The 16,788-nt window shown below is 36.3% G+C and overlaps 8 protein-coding genes across 8 annotated transcripts; 4 read left to right on the top strand and 4 right to left on the bottom strand.

Moving 5' to 3' along the window:
• Nucleotides 1-380: 380 nt before the first annotated feature.
• On the top strand, nt 381-833 carry RPB7 (DNA-directed RNA polymerase II subunit RPB7; the record flags this gene model as incomplete). The annotated part of the gene is made up of 1 exon (XM_022819862.1): nt 381-833. One exon carries the CDS (start codon nt 381-383, stop codon nt 831-833), a length of 453 nt encoding a protein of 150 aa, XP_022673825.1.
• Nucleotides 834-1,461: 628 nt separating this feature from the next.
• DIT1 (Dit1p) lies at nt 1,462-3,051 on the bottom strand (the record flags this gene model as incomplete). Its single annotated transcript, XM_022819851.1, has 1 exon — nt 1,462-3,051. One exon carries the CDS (start codon nt 3,049-3,051, stop codon nt 1,462-1,464), a length of 1,590 nt encoding a protein of 529 aa, XP_022673824.1.
• A 790-nt stretch (nt 3,052-3,841) lies between these two features.
• DIT2 (putative cytochrome P450) lies at nt 3,842-5,386 on the top strand (the record flags this gene model as incomplete). The annotated part of the gene is made up of 1 exon (XM_022819840.1): nt 3,842-5,386. The coding sequence occupies one exon, from the start codon at nt 3,842-3,844 to the stop codon at nt 5,384-5,386; it is 1,545 nt and encodes a 514-aa protein (XP_022673823.1).
• A 165-nt stretch (nt 5,387-5,551) lies between these two features.
• Nucleotides 5,552-6,568, bottom strand: URH1 (trifunctional uridine nucleosidase/nicotinamide riboside hydrolase/nicotinic acid riboside hydrolase; the record flags this gene model as incomplete). The annotated part of the gene is made up of 1 exon (XM_022819829.1): nt 5,552-6,568. One exon carries the CDS (start codon nt 6,566-6,568, stop codon nt 5,552-5,554), a length of 1,017 nt encoding a protein of 338 aa, XP_022673822.1.
• A 2,106-nt stretch (nt 6,569-8,674) lies between these two features.
• Nucleotides 8,675-9,703, top strand: KLMA_10296 (uncharacterized protein; the record flags this gene model as incomplete). Its single annotated transcript, XM_022819818.1, has 1 exon — nt 8,675-9,703. One exon carries the CDS (start codon nt 8,675-8,677, stop codon nt 9,701-9,703), a length of 1,029 nt encoding a protein of 342 aa, XP_022673821.1.
• A 1,408-nt stretch (nt 9,704-11,111) lies between these two features.
• On the top strand, nt 11,112-12,536 carry MCH2 (putative transporter MCH2; the record flags this gene model as incomplete). Its single annotated transcript, XM_022819807.1, has 1 exon — nt 11,112-12,536. One exon carries the CDS (start codon nt 11,112-11,114, stop codon nt 12,534-12,536), a length of 1,425 nt encoding a protein of 474 aa, XP_022673820.1.
• Nucleotides 12,537-12,663: 127 nt separating this feature from the next.
• Nucleotides 12,664-13,311, bottom strand: HPT1 (hypoxanthine phosphoribosyltransferase; the record flags this gene model as incomplete). Its single annotated transcript, XM_022819795.1, has 1 exon — nt 12,664-13,311. One exon carries the CDS (start codon nt 13,309-13,311, stop codon nt 12,664-12,666), a length of 648 nt encoding a protein of 215 aa, XP_022673819.1.
• A 931-nt stretch (nt 13,312-14,242) lies between these two features.
• Nucleotides 14,243-16,123, bottom strand: UTP5 (Utp5p; the record flags this gene model as incomplete). The annotated part of the gene is made up of 1 exon (XM_022819784.1): nt 14,243-16,123. One exon carries the CDS (start codon nt 16,121-16,123, stop codon nt 14,243-14,245), a length of 1,881 nt encoding a protein of 626 aa, XP_022673818.1.
• Between the last annotated feature and the right edge of the window lie 665 nt (nt 16,124-16,788).

Raw genomic sequence — 16,788 nt, 5'->3', positions numbered from 1 at the left:
TTCAACATTGAAAAAAAAATCATCTTAAACCATTTTGAAAGAGGTGAAAGTTATATAGAAGCAACACAGAAGATTTGGGAGGACTCAGTCAAAGCCAATTGGCCATCCCTGTTAACTGAATTGAAGTTGTTCAGCTTTTTATCTACAACCAATTAGGAAAGAGTAAAAGTACAGTTTTTGGAACTCTGTTGTATTATATTTTCGTTGACGTTAGGCTCGCCATTGAAATTGTTTTTAGAACACGAACAAGAAGAATATATAGGTAATCGGTCTGGTACTCGAGAATTCTAAGGATATTTGAATAAGAATCAGTAAAAATGTTTTTCTTCAAAGATTTATCATTGAACATAACCCTTCATCCCTCCTTTTTTGGACCTCAGATGAAGAGGTATTTGAAAACCAAGTTGTTGCAGGAAGTGGAAGGAACTTGTACCGGTAAGTTTGGTTACATTCTCTGTGTATTGGACTGTGAAAATATTGAAATTGAACGTGGACGGATTCTACCTACGGATGGGTCGGCAGAATTCACGGTAAAATACAGAGCAGTGGTATGGAAGCCGTTCAAGGGAGAAGTTGTTGATGGTATTGTCTCTAGTTGTACCAATCTAGGTTTTGAAGTAGAAGTGGGACCGCTCTCTGTTTTTGTTTCTCCTTTCTTAATGCCTGAAGACTTGACATTCAACAGTGGGTCCAATCCTCCTTCCTATCAATCCTCGGAACAAATTATTACAAAGGGTTCTAGAGTAAGGTTAAAGATTGTTGGTGCGAGATCCGAAGTTAACTCTATTTACGCTATTGGTAGTATCAAGGAAGATTATTTGGGTGTGATATGATACAGCTACTAGCCCATACCATACTCTTTTCTTCATGACACAAAATGAAGTCCACAAACTTTTGTATAATATAGAAAGAAAAAATAATAATCATACTATCAAATCGATGTTAGAACCTAACTTTGAATAAGTGAACTTATAATCTAATTCATATCGTTACATTCATTATTTTTCTGTGGACAAATCTGTTCTTTATTGGAAAAATATTTATTCTATTTCAAAGGGGTATAAGTATGGGGTAAACACAATTGTTCCACATCTTTATCTTCAGATTTCATTACATAGATTATCCTTGGCAAATTAAAGGAAAAATCTGTTGTAAATGATGAAGAGATGATGGAAGAGACAATCAGTAAACCTCGGTACATTAAATACAGGTAATCAGATAACAAGATTACGTTCATCGATGTAAAAACACGAATCATGAAACAACGAACTAACTGTGAAAGAGATCTTTCACTACAAAGAGTTGGGAAGGAACAAAGGTATTTGGATATCATCATGATTAAATGGGAAGGGAGTTGGAAATGATAAAAGTAAAGTAGTCGAATCTAATAAGACAATAATTGAGCAAATCGGATAATTAAAAAAAAATTGGATACTTTTCGTCAAAACAAAATTCTTTTGTTCAATTGATCTTATTAACTTTCTTAACTCTCTTGAGCAAGTAATGGCCACCAATACCAGTGTTAACATCGGTTTTCACCCATTCGCCGATATAACTTCCGTTACTAATAGCATCCATGACAACCTTGCTCTTAGTTAAATAAAAACGTTCGGTATCTTCGAGCTTAATAACACAATTGTGCCATGGTGTTGGGATATGTAACAAGTCATCAAAGATAGGCTCCTCTTCACAATCCAAAGATTTAATAGTTTTGCATTGAGAGTTCGAAATGATCTTGATACCGAATTTTGGACCACTGTTAGTATGGGCATGAATTGATAATCTCAAGTGATGTGGAAATACCAATTCGACCAAGTTTGAGTAAGCATCATTCCTCTTAATCATCTCAAATGCAACCTTAGCCACAATCTTTTTGAAACCCTTTTTAGACATTCCATCAAAGTATGGTAACAAACACAAGTCTTCGGACATGAATTTGGAGAATCCTCTAAATAAATGTAATCTTGGGTGTTCAGGGATGTTCAACTGCTTCTTCAATCTGCCATTTTCGGTATCACAACCCTTCATTAAGATCTTTCTACACAATTCAGAATCGGGGGCAATTTTAGTCCCAGTATAATGGGGTAATTCAATTTCATCTATCCATTCAGAATTGAAAGACTCAGCAGTTTCACCCTCGAAGAAGAGGTCTTTTAATCCTTTGAATCCGATTGCATCCACTCCTGGCTCTGCGATAGATTCGTATAGAGCATGTAAATGAGCAGTATATGAGTCAACGACATCGTCATCAGTGCCAATGCAGTCGCTAAAAACATGCCCATCACTCACAATCCAAACCTTTAAACCTGGAGGGTAGAATTTCCCAACATCTTTAGTAGCTTTGATCAAGTTCGCAAATGCTAACTCTTCACCTTTGTCCGGTATTGGTCCATGCACCTTGTTCAAGTTGGTAGATTTGCATGGAAAAGCAGGCAAAATACATTCGATACGTTTATACCTATTGGTAAAATATTCAACTCTTTCCTTGAAATATTCTCTACCTTTCATGGAAACCCATTCATCGTCTTCAATAGCATTTTTCAAGTTGTCCTCAAAATATTGAGTAAACAATTCGGCATAATCCATCGTGTTTTCAACAATTGGTTCACAGCTATATCCAACCTCTAATTTTCCTAAGATATGATATATAAACCAATCATTAAACTTATTCTCGTTTTCAACAGTAGTGATTACACCCCTGACCTGTTTTTCATTAGCAAGCTGGTATTCGGAAACTTTAATACCGATATCATCAAAGGGTGTCATCGCATTGCTTTCTTCTGCGCTTATCAATAACTCCCTAACGCCATGGCTGTTCACCTTTGCAGGATGACGTTTTAAAAGAGACACAATGCTGTCCCAATTCTCGGTAAACTGGCAGCTTTGCTTATCTTGAATGCAATATAGCTCATAAGTTTCAGGGTGTCTCGTATAAAGACATAAGAACTTTGAATACGTAGACATGTCATCTTTGGTTTTGCCGTGAGAGATTTCAATATCTGAGTAAGGATGATTAGCTTCTTTAATCACAGGTAAATTGTCATTAGTCATGTTTGTGAGTTTTAAACTTTTATTGGGGTATTATATTTGCCTTGGTATCTATGATCTCTTCTGTACTGTCAAGTATATAGATATATAGTAACAGATGTTAGCATATGAACGATTATAACCAAGAGTCGTTGAGCATTTATATAAACTCTTTATTCGGTTTTGAAATGGATTCGTAACTCTAATCACACAAGGCTCTTTTGTTGAGCTATGTATGCATAACCATCGGTACTGTTTTTTGTTAGTTGATGGGGTGCTTGCCGTTTCATTGATAATAGAAATGTAAATAAATATTCTATATTGACGTATTTCGATGTAAAAATGTCACTTCAGAAACCCTCGCGTAAACTTCTACAGGAAAAAAAAACGGTAAAGATGTTAACGATGGGGAATAAGTTCTATGTTCTTTCTCTGCCGTAGGAGTGGCTAGGGTCTTACTGTGTTCATGCATCGGTGAATATGCAGTAGCTTACATGCATACCTAAAAACTGGTGCCTTTTGTTTCTCGGTACGTCGAAGAGAAAAGAAAAATTGTGCTCATTATTTACTCGGATGTCAGTTGGCTTCTGTTAGTGAGGACTTGTGGTATTTCCTATTGTTATGCAATCAGATTTGATATAGTTATAATGGGTATATAGTTTGTTAGTTCATTTTTGAATTTTGAAATGCAACGTCAAGTCTCTAAAGCTCTCAAAGTCACTTTTAATTCTAATAGCATAAAAATCAAAAACGACTTTTTATTAGTGTCACAATAATAATCATAGCACAAAACAAAGAACCACAACCAATCTCCATGTCAGGACTTAACATACTGATAACCACATCAATAGTGGTGTTGATTCTACTATTAGGTTTTGTATGCTATCCTGTCGGTCTACCATGGGCATTACCAACAATTCCGATATATGTATCATTTTTACCGATACTCACAAACATGGATCAAATTGAGATTTTTGAGAGGTACATAAGAGATCCAATGGAGAAGTACGGCGCAGTGAAAATATTTTTTGCTGCTAGGTGGAACGTTATGACCTCAAAACCCGAGTTTTTGAGTGTTATGTTTAAAGACGAGGACACTTTCGCTAAAAGTGGAAATCAGGAAAAAATACCTTATTCAGTACTAGCGAAATATACAGGGAACAACATAATAAGTGCTCATGGTAAAATATGGCGTCTTTATAGGAATGTCGTTCAAACTCAGTTAAACGTCTTCGATTCCAAACCATTAATTGATAATGCTCAACTATTTGTGAAATTGCTCAAAAGTAGCACAGAAGAGAGCGTAGATGGAAAGATTCTCTTACAGCCTTTGGTTCAGAGGTTGACGCTAGCAAATATATCTCAAATTGCTCTTGGCTTTGATATTGGAACTTTAAGATTTGATGACAATGGACGTGTTCTCAAAAGTCAACTCCACGAGAAATTAAATCAAGTTAAACAACAGATTTTCAAACCCTTATATTTATCATTTCCAATGTTGGATATTTTACCGATACCAAGTAGAATAAAGGCAAGAAGAGATGTAGAAGATTTTAGGGCGTTATTATTTGATAGGGTCCACAAATCTCTTATAAAGAACTATAAATATGAACAAACGAATAATGCGGGAGCTGCTTTGGTAAAAGCATGGAAATTGAAAAGTATCACAGATGAACAGTTGAAAGATAACTTGGTTATCATCTTGGTTGCTGGCCACGAAAATCCTCAGTTGCTTCTAACCACGTTGTTTTACTTACTCGGAAAATACCAAGATTGGCAGTATGAAATTAGAAAGGAATTATTGACTATTAATTCAGAAGGAGAAGATATTCTAAACAGCTACAAATTAAGTGTCTTTATCTATGAATGCATTAGATTGTATCCTCCCTTAGGCCAAATTATCAACAGAAAGACGACCAAACAGTGCCAGCTTGGACCTGGTATAGTCATAAATAAGGAAATTTATTGTGGATATAATAATTATGGAACAGGCACTTCCCCATCTACATGGGGCAAAACGGCAAAAGAATTCATACCAGAAAGGTGGGGCGCTGATATGGAAGAAGTCGGAAACAACTGGAAAAGACATAAGTATAATGCTTCAATGGCTGCTTTTCATGGAGGCAGGAGATCTTGCCTTGGAGAAAAGCTTGCAATTATGCAAATGAAATATACTTTGTTTTATACATTAATGAGCTTTCATATTTCTTTGGATGAAAATTGGAAAGAGAGAGTAACACCAGCTGGTCCAATAACTCCAATGATGCTTAAAATTAAACTAAACCCTTTAAAGGACGACGTTGAAAGTAAATGTAATACTGATTGCAGTAGTACAGAAGAAACCCTAAATGAGATTTAGCTTTTATCGAATATGTGTTCCTTATTGAATTGCTTGAAAAATCACATTGATCTTTAAGCAGAAACCGAGTTGCGTTATGACACTCTGTGAGATTGAAAAGATACTGACACAAATAGGCCATATATCATACGTAGTTTAGGAGGTGAACCTCTTTTATAGTCGTTCTTATAGCGAGTCCTCATAATCATCAGCGGCAGAGAGAGCATCAAATATTTGTTCCCAGAAGAAATCAACATTCATTTCGAGCCCAACAATTACACCTTTAGTCGAGTCTACATCATGCTCTTCTACAACAATTGTGCGGCCGCAATCAGGACTGCTAGTATCGAGATCAACAGTCAAAGAATATCTCTTGAAAGAAAACTTCAGTTGTTCATTGTCCACTTGACCATAAAACAACAGTAATGGCATTAGAGTTACTGGGTCATGCACTGGAGGACCTGACTCAAAACCTTGAACATTCTTGTAAGTTTTTGTAAAAAACAGGAAAAGCTCGTAGAAAAGTTTCCTTAACTTAGAATTACCATCTGCTAAAATTGTCTGATCAACTTTCGTGGTTGCAATACATTTATGGGTTAAATCCAACGGAGATAGAATACATTTGTAATTGAGCTCATCATCCTGGAAAACGAAGTTTGCAGCATCTGGATCTGCCCAAATGTTGAACTCGGCAGAATTATTATCGTTACGATTACCAACACTTATCCCGCCACCCATGATGGAGATGTATTTCACGTGTTGTTTTAAATAAGGCTTTTCTTTAAACAATGTAGCAACTGACGTCATAGTACCCGTAGAGACCAAACTGATGTTTCCTTCATTCTCCAAGATAGCCTTCTCCATGGCTTCTAGATAGTCACCATCCGCAACAGACACCTTTGGAGTTGGCAACAAAGTAGTCCCATCTAACCCAGACTCACCATGAATATCCGGAGCATATTCTACATCCCTGACCCAAGGAAATTGAGCTCCTTTGTAAACAGGGATCTCATTGTGCTTTCCGAATGCCGTTAACAAGGAAAGCGTATTGAATAAGGTATGTTTAGGAGAAGCATTCCCATAGGATGCAGATATACCTAAGAGACGAATACTAGGATGAAAACAACTTAGCAATATGGCAACTGCATCATCGTGCCCAGGATCACAATCTAACCAAATAGGTATAACATCACTACCAGTCATAATGAATTTCGATTTCAGTTACTTTTAGTTATTGATATTGAAATAATCCTCACAAGGAGTTTTTATCTACTTGTAAATAGCTTGAAACTCGTTAAACATCAGACTGAAATCAATGTTCAATCTGTAGTTTAAATGTCAAGCTTTCTGCAATGGAACGTTCGAGTATTCAGATATAGATATACAACCATTGACACAAGAAGAAAAGAAAAGGTACTTCCAAAAGAAACAAACAGTAACTACGTAATTCAAGCTCCAAAAAATAAACATTCATGTCATTAAAATGTTCTACTCGAAAAAAATCCCATTGTCCACATTTCGAACCGCACGTGACTTAGAAAACTCTCTAAGAAAAATAATTAATACACTAAAAATATATACCTGAATTACAGTATTACTACTGCAATGATGTTGAAAAATATTCGGGGAATAAGATTCAAAGCACCAAGAAAGCACGCTGCATATGATTGAATTCCCAACTTTATTTCGTTTACTACAAAGTAAATAAGTTTTAAATAAAGTACGATAAGATGACCACAGTACACACGTGACTATTTTGAAAGTGTCAGCAATTTTTTTTACAGTAATTATTTTTTTTTTTGGTTTCCTAAAGTACAGTACTAAGAAACCGAAGAGTGGTGGAAGAATGCTACAGAACTGAAAAGTCTCAAGTTTTTAGAATGTGTACAGCTCTTTTGACAAACAAGAACTACGGGAACTGAACGATTCTAATTTAAAAATGTACTGGATGGTTTTCTATGGCTTGGGGTAAAGTCATTAAAAAAATTAAAAAAACAGCGAATAAAAATATGAAATATTATACGTATTAAGTTAGTGCGAATAAGAAGGCACTAATAGAATAACAGCGTAGAGATAAAACCCATCGTTCCCGAGAGCTGTAAAAATAATTTATACGGTTTCAAAAAAAAAAACAACAACAAGAAAACAATAGGGTAGCTTCCCTCTCTAATACTGTAGAATAGAAAAGCCATATGTCAACTCCCCGATGTTCTATGAATAAACCAAACGATGCCCAACTTCGTTGAAATTTCATATTATAAGTCTAACAAAACTTGAATAACCTTGTTTTCAATAATTGATCGCTAAGGAACGATCGGATGTCACAAAAAATAAAATCAGAAAATTTTAACAGAAACTAAGAATAAGGATTAGGTGTGTTCGAATGTGTGGAAATCTAGGCAAATACGATAGGCGAATAATACCCTGTGAAGCCACTCAAAACCACGAGGGTATTTAATTTCCACGTAGCATCTCCCTTTGCTTGGATAGAATAATATTATATAACGGATGACTAAATAAAGATCATAACAGATGTTATGGCAGTTTCACACTAACCACCACGCGGTTAGGTTGCCAATTGCTTTGCATGACAAATGATTTATGACAAAGCTTGAAAAACCCAAAGTTTCCAAATATGATATTCATGATGTATTGGATTACCGAGTCTGTGTTTTTATGACTTCTTCTTTTTTTTTTTATTTTTTTTTTTTTTGAGTTTTCGAAACTCTCAATTTTGTCACCAAAAAAAACTGAAAACTCACATTTTCAGCGTCATACTGTCAATTACAAAGAGAGAAGCCATCCTTATTCTGTTTCAACAGCTTTTACATTTGCCCACATTTGCTCTAGAATCATTTAAGCTGTGTTTATTTACCTATTTAGTAAGAAATAAAACTCAAAAGTTGTCAACTCAAGTGTCACACTTTCGGTACCGTTTAAATTGAGTCGGTAAAGAGTAACCTTTAGATCTGCTGACATTTTTCTTTTTACATTGAACCCATTTGGGCTCAAAATGGCGCATGCTATTCAACTAAACCGTTCAACGAATTTTTCGTTGTCACTGGAGGTTCTAAGTAATATTTTTTTTAACACCTTTCGATTTTCGGTTTTCAGTTCTGAAAAATATCACAATCTGGAAAAAGTGTGATATTGACAGAATATATAAATACTTTCAATGTAAGGTACAATCTACCTTAAAATGAAATATAACCAGCAGTCACATAAATAGCCTCATTCTATTAATTTTTACACCAGCCAACAACAACAAAATAATAATTTAAACCTCACTTATTACCATCAATATTAGAGATGACAAGCAACCCATTACAAACAATTGATGTTAAACAACCGGAAAATGAGGCAGCAGCCAAACTTTTAGACGCTGCCAGAAAACAAGGATTTTTGTTTGTCGATGGCCACGATTTCACCCAAGAGGAAGTTGACAAACTGTTTGAATTGTCTCAGAAGTTCTTCTGCTCTACTCCACACGATGAAAAACTGCAATACTTTTTTAATGCTGTGAACAATTTCGGATATACCGATTATTCCAGCGAACAATTGGACCTCTCTAAAGGTAGAGACTTCAAAGAATGCTACAATTTTGGCGCTATTAATTTCACCGAAGGGACCTTCAACACCCCAAACCCTAATGCTGTTGTTGATCCCAAACAGAACGAGACTCCAAAAGTGCTAAGCGATGAATATGAATTTATTATTACCGTTCTTAGAAAGTATCACAAGGTTGCTACAGAAATTTTGAGACTAGTTACAATAGCTCTTGGTATTGAAAATAAAACTTTCTTTACTGATAAAATGAGACCAGACCAAAAGAATGGATGCGTCATGCGTTTTTTACACTATCCCTTGATTAGAGAGGACGATTTGAACCCAGATTCAGGATTGGATCCTACTATTAGAGCAGGTGCTCATACTGATTATGGTGCTCTTGCAATGCTTATGCAAAAAGAAGGCCAACAAGGATTGGAACTACAAATTGATAAGAATTCTGAGGAATGGGTTAAAGTGCCCTTTGTTCCATCTAAATACGAAGGAATGGCACCTCCATTGGTAGTCAATTTCGGTGACATGCTATCTTATTGGACCAACGGTATCTTAAGAAGTACAAACCATAGAGTTAAGTTTTCTCCCGGCGAAACAAGAACCTCTGATCGTTATTCTATCGTATTCTTTGTTCATCCTGATGCAGAAACCACCCTTGATCCGGTTCCTAGCAAAATTGTACAGGAAGCAAGAGTGGGTGAAGAGCCACCAACACTAACTGCATTGCAGTACTTGCGCAAACGCTTAGATGAAACATATGATTGGAAAAAGAATTAAGAGTTTTCTATTCTAGATGTCATTACTAAAAAATAGTGAACGCAAAATGAGCTACTTGATAATGAGGAAAAAATGAAAATATATAGGAAAATAAACCTAGATATAAATTAATGACTTACTGAACGATTTTAAGAGCTGAATTACAGTATTGAGTAAAGTATATACATCCTATACATACTTTAAGAATGAAGAATGACAGTTTTTATATGAGGCAATTTAGGAAATTAATCATCATTTACTAAATAAAATGTGTCTAAAAGACCTTCTAGATTTTGTTTACTACAGCTTCACAAAATAGTGGAAAAAAAGAGAGCATACAATTATTTTAAAAAATTGATTATTTTAAAAGCCTTTTAACGTCCACCATATGACTCTTAAAGACCTGTATAACATTTCTTCAAATATATCGCTTGTTTTTCTGGTCCCGGCTTGCCCCTTTTTGCCTGCCATGAAACGAAAAAAAAAAACTTCGAAACTTACCCAATGCTACTTAGAAGTCTTCGGATACCAGAAAGAAAATTATCCATATACAATTACAACTTTTCAATAAACCGGATTCCAGTGTATCATTACAGATTGAACTATCAGAAATAGCTACACTGAGAAAGATTTAAGAACGGAAATATAGCGTTTTCCAATGAATACTAGAAATTTGAATACAGCTTTGTAACCCTGTCATCTATACTAAACTTTCAGAAATACAGGCTAAAAATGTGTCTACTTCGTTTTTAAGACGAAACCTAACATTCAAATTCAAAATATCCGGATTTAATCTGGTATTGAGTCCTTTTGTTTCTTATATATATTATTCTTAACACGCTCTTCTTCTCAAACGTTATTATTTTGTTGACAATAATTTCTCTCAAAAATTCAAAACAATTGTTGTCATGAAAATAAAAATAAAAACCAAAATGACAGCAAATAAACTGCAAAATATGATGGTATTTCTAGAGGGTTATCTAAACAGGAGCTACGGCCAGTAACTAAAGTTGATCGTTATCCAACTATTGATATTTTAAGAACCTCTGTGTGTTGAATATTCCTTACAAAGTAGAATAGGAACCTTTAAAGAAACTTTGAAGTTAATTTGTGTTTATGTAAATAAAGAGCTCAAGCAAAAAGCCAATTAATCGTCTTAAACAGTTAGCCAAAAACACTAAAAGAACTTTTGTTCAAACGAGGTGCCAAAGCATAGAATATTTTTTCTTTCGGCCTGTGATAGGAACCCTTGTTGATTTTTTTTCCCGTAATACGGTGCTGATTTACTCTGAATTCCAAAAAACAAAAAAAGTATATAGATGACATGAATTCAGATTATTTGCCAAACTTTGGGAATGAGGTAAGAATTCTACTGACACAGGGCACTGTTCATAAAAGAACAACTGTAAAAAGCTAGAAATACCATCATATGAAATCTGGGAACTGCGAAATTGTAAAATCAGAACCGTCGATCAGCTCTAAGGAATCTTTGAACTTGATTGATAGTGAAGATGATTATAACAAAATTCCAGTACCGGATGGAGGCTATGGTTGGGTAGTCGTTTTTTCTTCATTTATATTCAACTTCTGCACCTATGGTGCAACTGCTGGATATTCTGCTTATTTATCATACTATATGAGTAGTGATAAATATCAAACTGGCTCAGATCTAGATTATGCCGCTATAGGCGGTTTATCGTTTGGGGTTGGACTGGTTCTAGCACCATTAATTAATTTTATGTTGATCAAAACTTCAGTGAAAAAAGTTCTGCTTCTAGGTATTGTGGTTCAAAATGGATCAGTACTCTTAGCTGCTTATTCAACAAAATTATGGCAAGTGTACTTGACGCAAGGAGTTGGGATTTCTTTTGGTATAGGTGCAATCTGTTTCCCTAATACAAATATTGTTGCTCCATGGTTTAGAGAGAAAAGGTCTCTTGCTTTGGGTATAAGTGCAGGCGGTGCAGGTCTTGGAGGTATTGTCTTTAATCTTTCCATGCAAAAAATTATTGATGGTCAGAATGTTAGGTGGGCATTATTGGCCCAATGTATAATATGTTCTGTGCTGAGTGCAATTGCTCTTATTCTCGTTAAAACAAGAAAAGATGAGATAGAGAAGTACGCAGTGGTCCAGTATAAGATTATTGAGTGGGAAATGTTTAAATATCCAGTGGTTTGGCTTCTTTTACTATGGGTATGTCTCACAATGCTGGGTTACGTTATTCAAGTGTTTTCTCTTTATTCATTCACTGTCTCATTAGGATATTCTTCACACCAAGGGTCAGTCGTTTCAAGTATGATTAGTTTGGGAGCTTTAGTTGGCAGACCAATGGTTGGATTTTTGTCTGATAAATTTGGCCCTGTTACCACGGCTATGTTCTGTCACTTGATTGTTGGGATCTTATGTTATGCAATGTGGATTCCTTGCCGGAAGTACGGCAATGTTATTGTATTTGCATTATTAGAGGGAATGCTAATGGGTACAATTTGGCCCATTTTAACTTCAATTATCACAAGGTTAGTTGGTCTTCCAAAACTGGAATCGGTTTATTCGGCCGTATGGATATTTATTGGCTCATGTTCCATTGTGTCACCTGTAATTGGTCTAGAATTGAAGAAGAATCATTATAAAAAAGGCGAAAATGCATATCTTTACACTGCTATATATGCTGGTACTGCCTATATATGTGCGGCGGTTTCTTTGTGCTTCATTCGTGGTCTTCTGGTTGCACGAGACAAGATTAGTGAGAAAGAGAAAACTGGTGACGATGATGGAGAATTACACTTCAGGCCCTCTTTAAAAGAAACTATACAGGGCATCTTCACCTGGAGAAAACTATATCGTAAAGTATAAATAACTATCATTTTATATTTTAGTAACGACATTAAAAAATAGATATCGATGACATTTATTCCATTTTATTCCCCCTTATCCAAATCTAAGCTATGATATATCGTACATATGCTGTATATTTGTCATTCTAAGGTAAGAACACATCGTTACCTTGCTCCATAGCCATTTTTGTATGGTAGACGATGTCAGTAGATTCCCATGGATAAGCAAACCATTTATCTGGAACTCTTCTACCAGCGATGTAACGAGTGTCATCATTCAGTATCTCTTCTGGTAGATCTGCCTTCTTTTGTTTTACCTTATCGTGCAAGACAAAGATACCAAATTTGGTTCTCATTTCAGGCTGTTTTTCCAAATCAATACCCTTAGCTTTGGCTTGTTGTTCAGAATCCTTTTCCAATTCATTCAAAGCATAGTGTAGGGTAGTTCTAGTATCATCGACTTCGTCGACGATCAAAACGTTCTTCCCGACTAGGTCCAACTTACATTGTTCGTAGTCAATCCATTGGGTTCTTTGAACAGTGATACCAACGTTTTCTGCTTCAGAACCAACTGTGTATAGATCTTCGTACAAGGAAAGAATGATAGCGAATATCCTGATGGTTGGAACACCAGGTTCTTTCAAGAAAGTACGAAGAATTCTGGCTGGAATAAAACCACCACCGCCAATAGCGATGATGATATCTGGCTTAAATTTCTTCACTCTTTCTGCCGATTCTTGACACAACTGGTGTACGTTGTTGTAAGAGATGTATTGCTTATCTTCAGCTGACATGGTTCAGATAAAATAAAAAATGACTATAGATGAGTATCACCAGAGGGCCTTGATCTGATACCTAACAAAAAATCCGGGAAAAAAGTTGGGAGAGCTATAGGTTATAACAACACCAACACTTGTTAGAATATAGCTGCCAGGGTTGATAAGAAAAGAGGTATCATAATACTACAAAACAAGAACTACTGTTTCCCACCGATAGAAAAACGCATCTCCAAAGTCCGTCTTTGGAAGAACATATTTGTAAAGAGATAAAGTTGAGATGAGCTAAAAGATGCTGAACTTATATCACTTAACAAAAAAAAAAAAAAAGAGAGAACAGTATCATCCAGTATCAATGGTTCCTAAGCTAAGACCCTAATTTCATAAAGAAACGTCAAAGCATCGCCCTGGAACGATATCTGAGAACTTGGATAACAAGAAATATGAACAGATTCGCACGGGACGCATTTTAAGTCGGAAATGCCGAACGGGAGTTCCGGTTACAATACTTTGGGATGTATGGGAACTTAGAATCCACCGAGAAATGAGGTTAAATTCTTCTTACTAACGCTTCACTACTTCTCTTCCAAGTCCATTTTCATTTGTATTTTTTACACTGATTAGACAGTTAGAAAAAAAACAGCTAGAAACGGAAAAAAAATGATACGGAAAAATACTAATTAATTCAATTCAATTTTTAAATTGGATTGCATCCAGAGTCAAATAGAGAGACGAACCGTGTAAATGCACAAGATATGGAAGTTCAGGTGCATTTTGAGAGTAAATAGTAATGTTCTTCTACACAGGGCCAATGTGTCATTATGATGCATCTATTTTTTGTGAATGATAGTTTTAATTTTTGCATTATTATATATGCCTATTTTTTTACTATGTTATATTAAATTTACATGTAGTCCGATTGGTGGTGAATGGACAGAAGTCGATGTTTTTAGACTTCTTCGTCGGAGTAGCCTTCTTCTACATCTATTTTCATTTCATCATCGTCTTGGAAACCTTCTTCCGTGTACGCAGGTTCTTCAGAAGCACTGTCCTCTTCGTCGTCGGAGTCCATAGAGTCATCTTCACCATCGTCTATCAATCCGGCGTCATCTAATTCCTCGATGTACTCAACATCTTCTTCTTCTTCCTCCTCGTCAAGCTCATAGGCATTGCCATTGACCTCTTCTAGTAATTGGTCCTGGCTCTTGCCATATTGTACGGCCCTTTTGCTATATAGTTGGTCCAACGAATGGGATATTCTGGCATCTAGGGCCATTAGTTTTGGTAGTAGATCAGCACGTCTCTTCAAAGTAGAATGTAGTGAAGATAATGAACTTAGTAAATTTGGAATGGTGACTAAATAACCCCCGTGGATGATTAAACACCATTTAACCCAAACGTTCAAGGAGCCTTGTCTATGAGTTTGTCTGGCTATACGTTCTGCCAATCTTTCCAAGAGCACTGTTGCAAGTTGTGGGGATAGTCTAGTTATAGTAGCTTGGATGATCTTTTCATCACGGGTGTTCAAAACAGATTCCAAAAGAGCGTGGTCATTTGATTTCAAGGCTTGTCCCAACACAACAGCTGATGTTCCTGCATTTGCTCTTCTCTTTTCCTTTGGTTTTTTAGAAGGTGGTGAAATGATATTCAACTTATCCTGTAAACTCTCTGCCACATCTTCACCTTCGGCCTGATCAAGACTCTTAATAATCGATTCCACATGCTTGAAGTTATCACCGGAAGTGACGGTCGCGTTCCCTTCTTTGTATATCTTGGCAGAAGAGATATCACTATTTTCTTTGTTTCTAGTCTGTTGCGAGTTTAGAGAAGGTAATGGCTTCGAGATAGTAGTGATTGGCTCAGACAAATCTTCTAGTCTTAGCTGATCGAAGTATGGGATAGTAGCGTTTTCCAACCACGAGAAGTTAACAGTATCCTCAGTGACATAACTTTGGAAGATTTTTAGTCTTGTTGATGAGTTAGCTCTCAATAGCGTTATGGATTTATTAGATTGTTTCGAGATTTTTCCTGCACGTCTCTTGTTCCCCGTGTTTACAGTCACCAAAGGTTCTTCAAAGATAGCAATGTCACCATCTTCGGTGATGGCTGATACGTGTGACCAACTTTTCGATATAGACACATTTTGGATATTGGAATGAGCAGCTAGGACCGACTTGGTCTTACCTGTTTCCAATTCGTAAACGTTCAAGAATCTATCATCTTGCGACCCACTGAGGAATGCTGAAGCATCTGCCGTTAATTGTAGGAACGACACAGGGGAAATATGGCCTGGGTATTGCTGTACTAGTTTCTTTGTTTTTGTATCAACTAGGAATATCTGATGGGAAGCGACAAGAATGCGCTCATCGCTCACAACGCAAACTTTCTTTAGGTCTTTGCACTCATCTAGCTTAAACTTCGAAGAGACGCTTTGAGAAACCATATCGAACTGAATAATAGTATCGTCCCCAGTCACACACCATGCCTTGGTATTGCTGTTTTCGGAATGTTGGAAGTCAAGCACAGGGAATGTAGATCCCGTACTTAGCTTGGTCACAACCTCATTGGTAAGTGGCGAGTACAACCATATTTCACCTTGGCTCAACCCAAGCACAACCAAAAGCGTTTCGTTGAACGTAATCCACTGAATGCTCGTACAGTACACACCTTGGCCTTCAAGGTACAAGAAGTTTTCATTGACAAGGCTGGACTTGGAAATACTTGTTGGTTCCACAGAAACACGTTGCTTATCCAATGCTGTTGAAACATATGCTAGATATTGACCGCTTGGATCATATTGCGACAAAACCACTGGCGAATCGGTAGCCATGACTGTCCTCTTTCTATCTGTATGTATATATATTTCTCCACACGAAATACAGTAGCACTATCCTTCACCTAGTCTCTACTACCGTCCAATCAATCTGGGCCTGACTACTCTACTCTATATCCTTGGCTAAGTTCGCTTGAGATGAGATGAGATGAGATGAGATGACCATTGAAAAGTTTCACTGGGCTCGAAACTAAAAAAAAAAAAAAAAGAAGAAGAAGAAAAATATACAAAAACAAAGAAAAGAGAAGTCGCAACGCTTCTCAGTGAAACAGGCAGAAGAAAATACGTGCCGGGTAATGAAAATAGAGACATACTTTGGCGTCATGTGACCCAAACCAAGCGTAGTTTGAATACCTCAATCGGTTAAACAGATGATGGATGAATCGAAGAACAAACGAACGGCTGGGCTTGTGAAAAGAGAATGGACAATACAAATCAGTGAGAGCCTGGCTACCCGTTACAAATGCTACATACAATTGAGTGCGTTGTCTCCTCTGTCTCATCTATCTGAGAAAGAGTGGAAGTTTTGCTCTACGCCAGCTGCGCATAGCGTTGCATGGCTCGTTTTGTTTTCAAATTTGTTTTTTTCGGGTTTTCTTTTTCAAGAATTCGCTAGTTTTCTTGGTAGTATTGTAGTTTTATATATAAAGGAATCGAATATG

Source organism: Kluyveromyces marxianus, chromosome 1 (assembly GCF_001417885.1).
Source record: "Kluyveromyces marxianus DMKU3-1042 DNA, complete genome, chromosome 1".
NCBI lineage: Eukaryota > Fungi > Ascomycota > Saccharomycetes > Saccharomycetales > Saccharomycetaceae > Kluyveromyces > Kluyveromyces marxianus.
The sequence above is the reverse complement of the archived record's forward strand: the minus strand, read 5'-3'. Positions and strand labels throughout refer to the sequence as shown.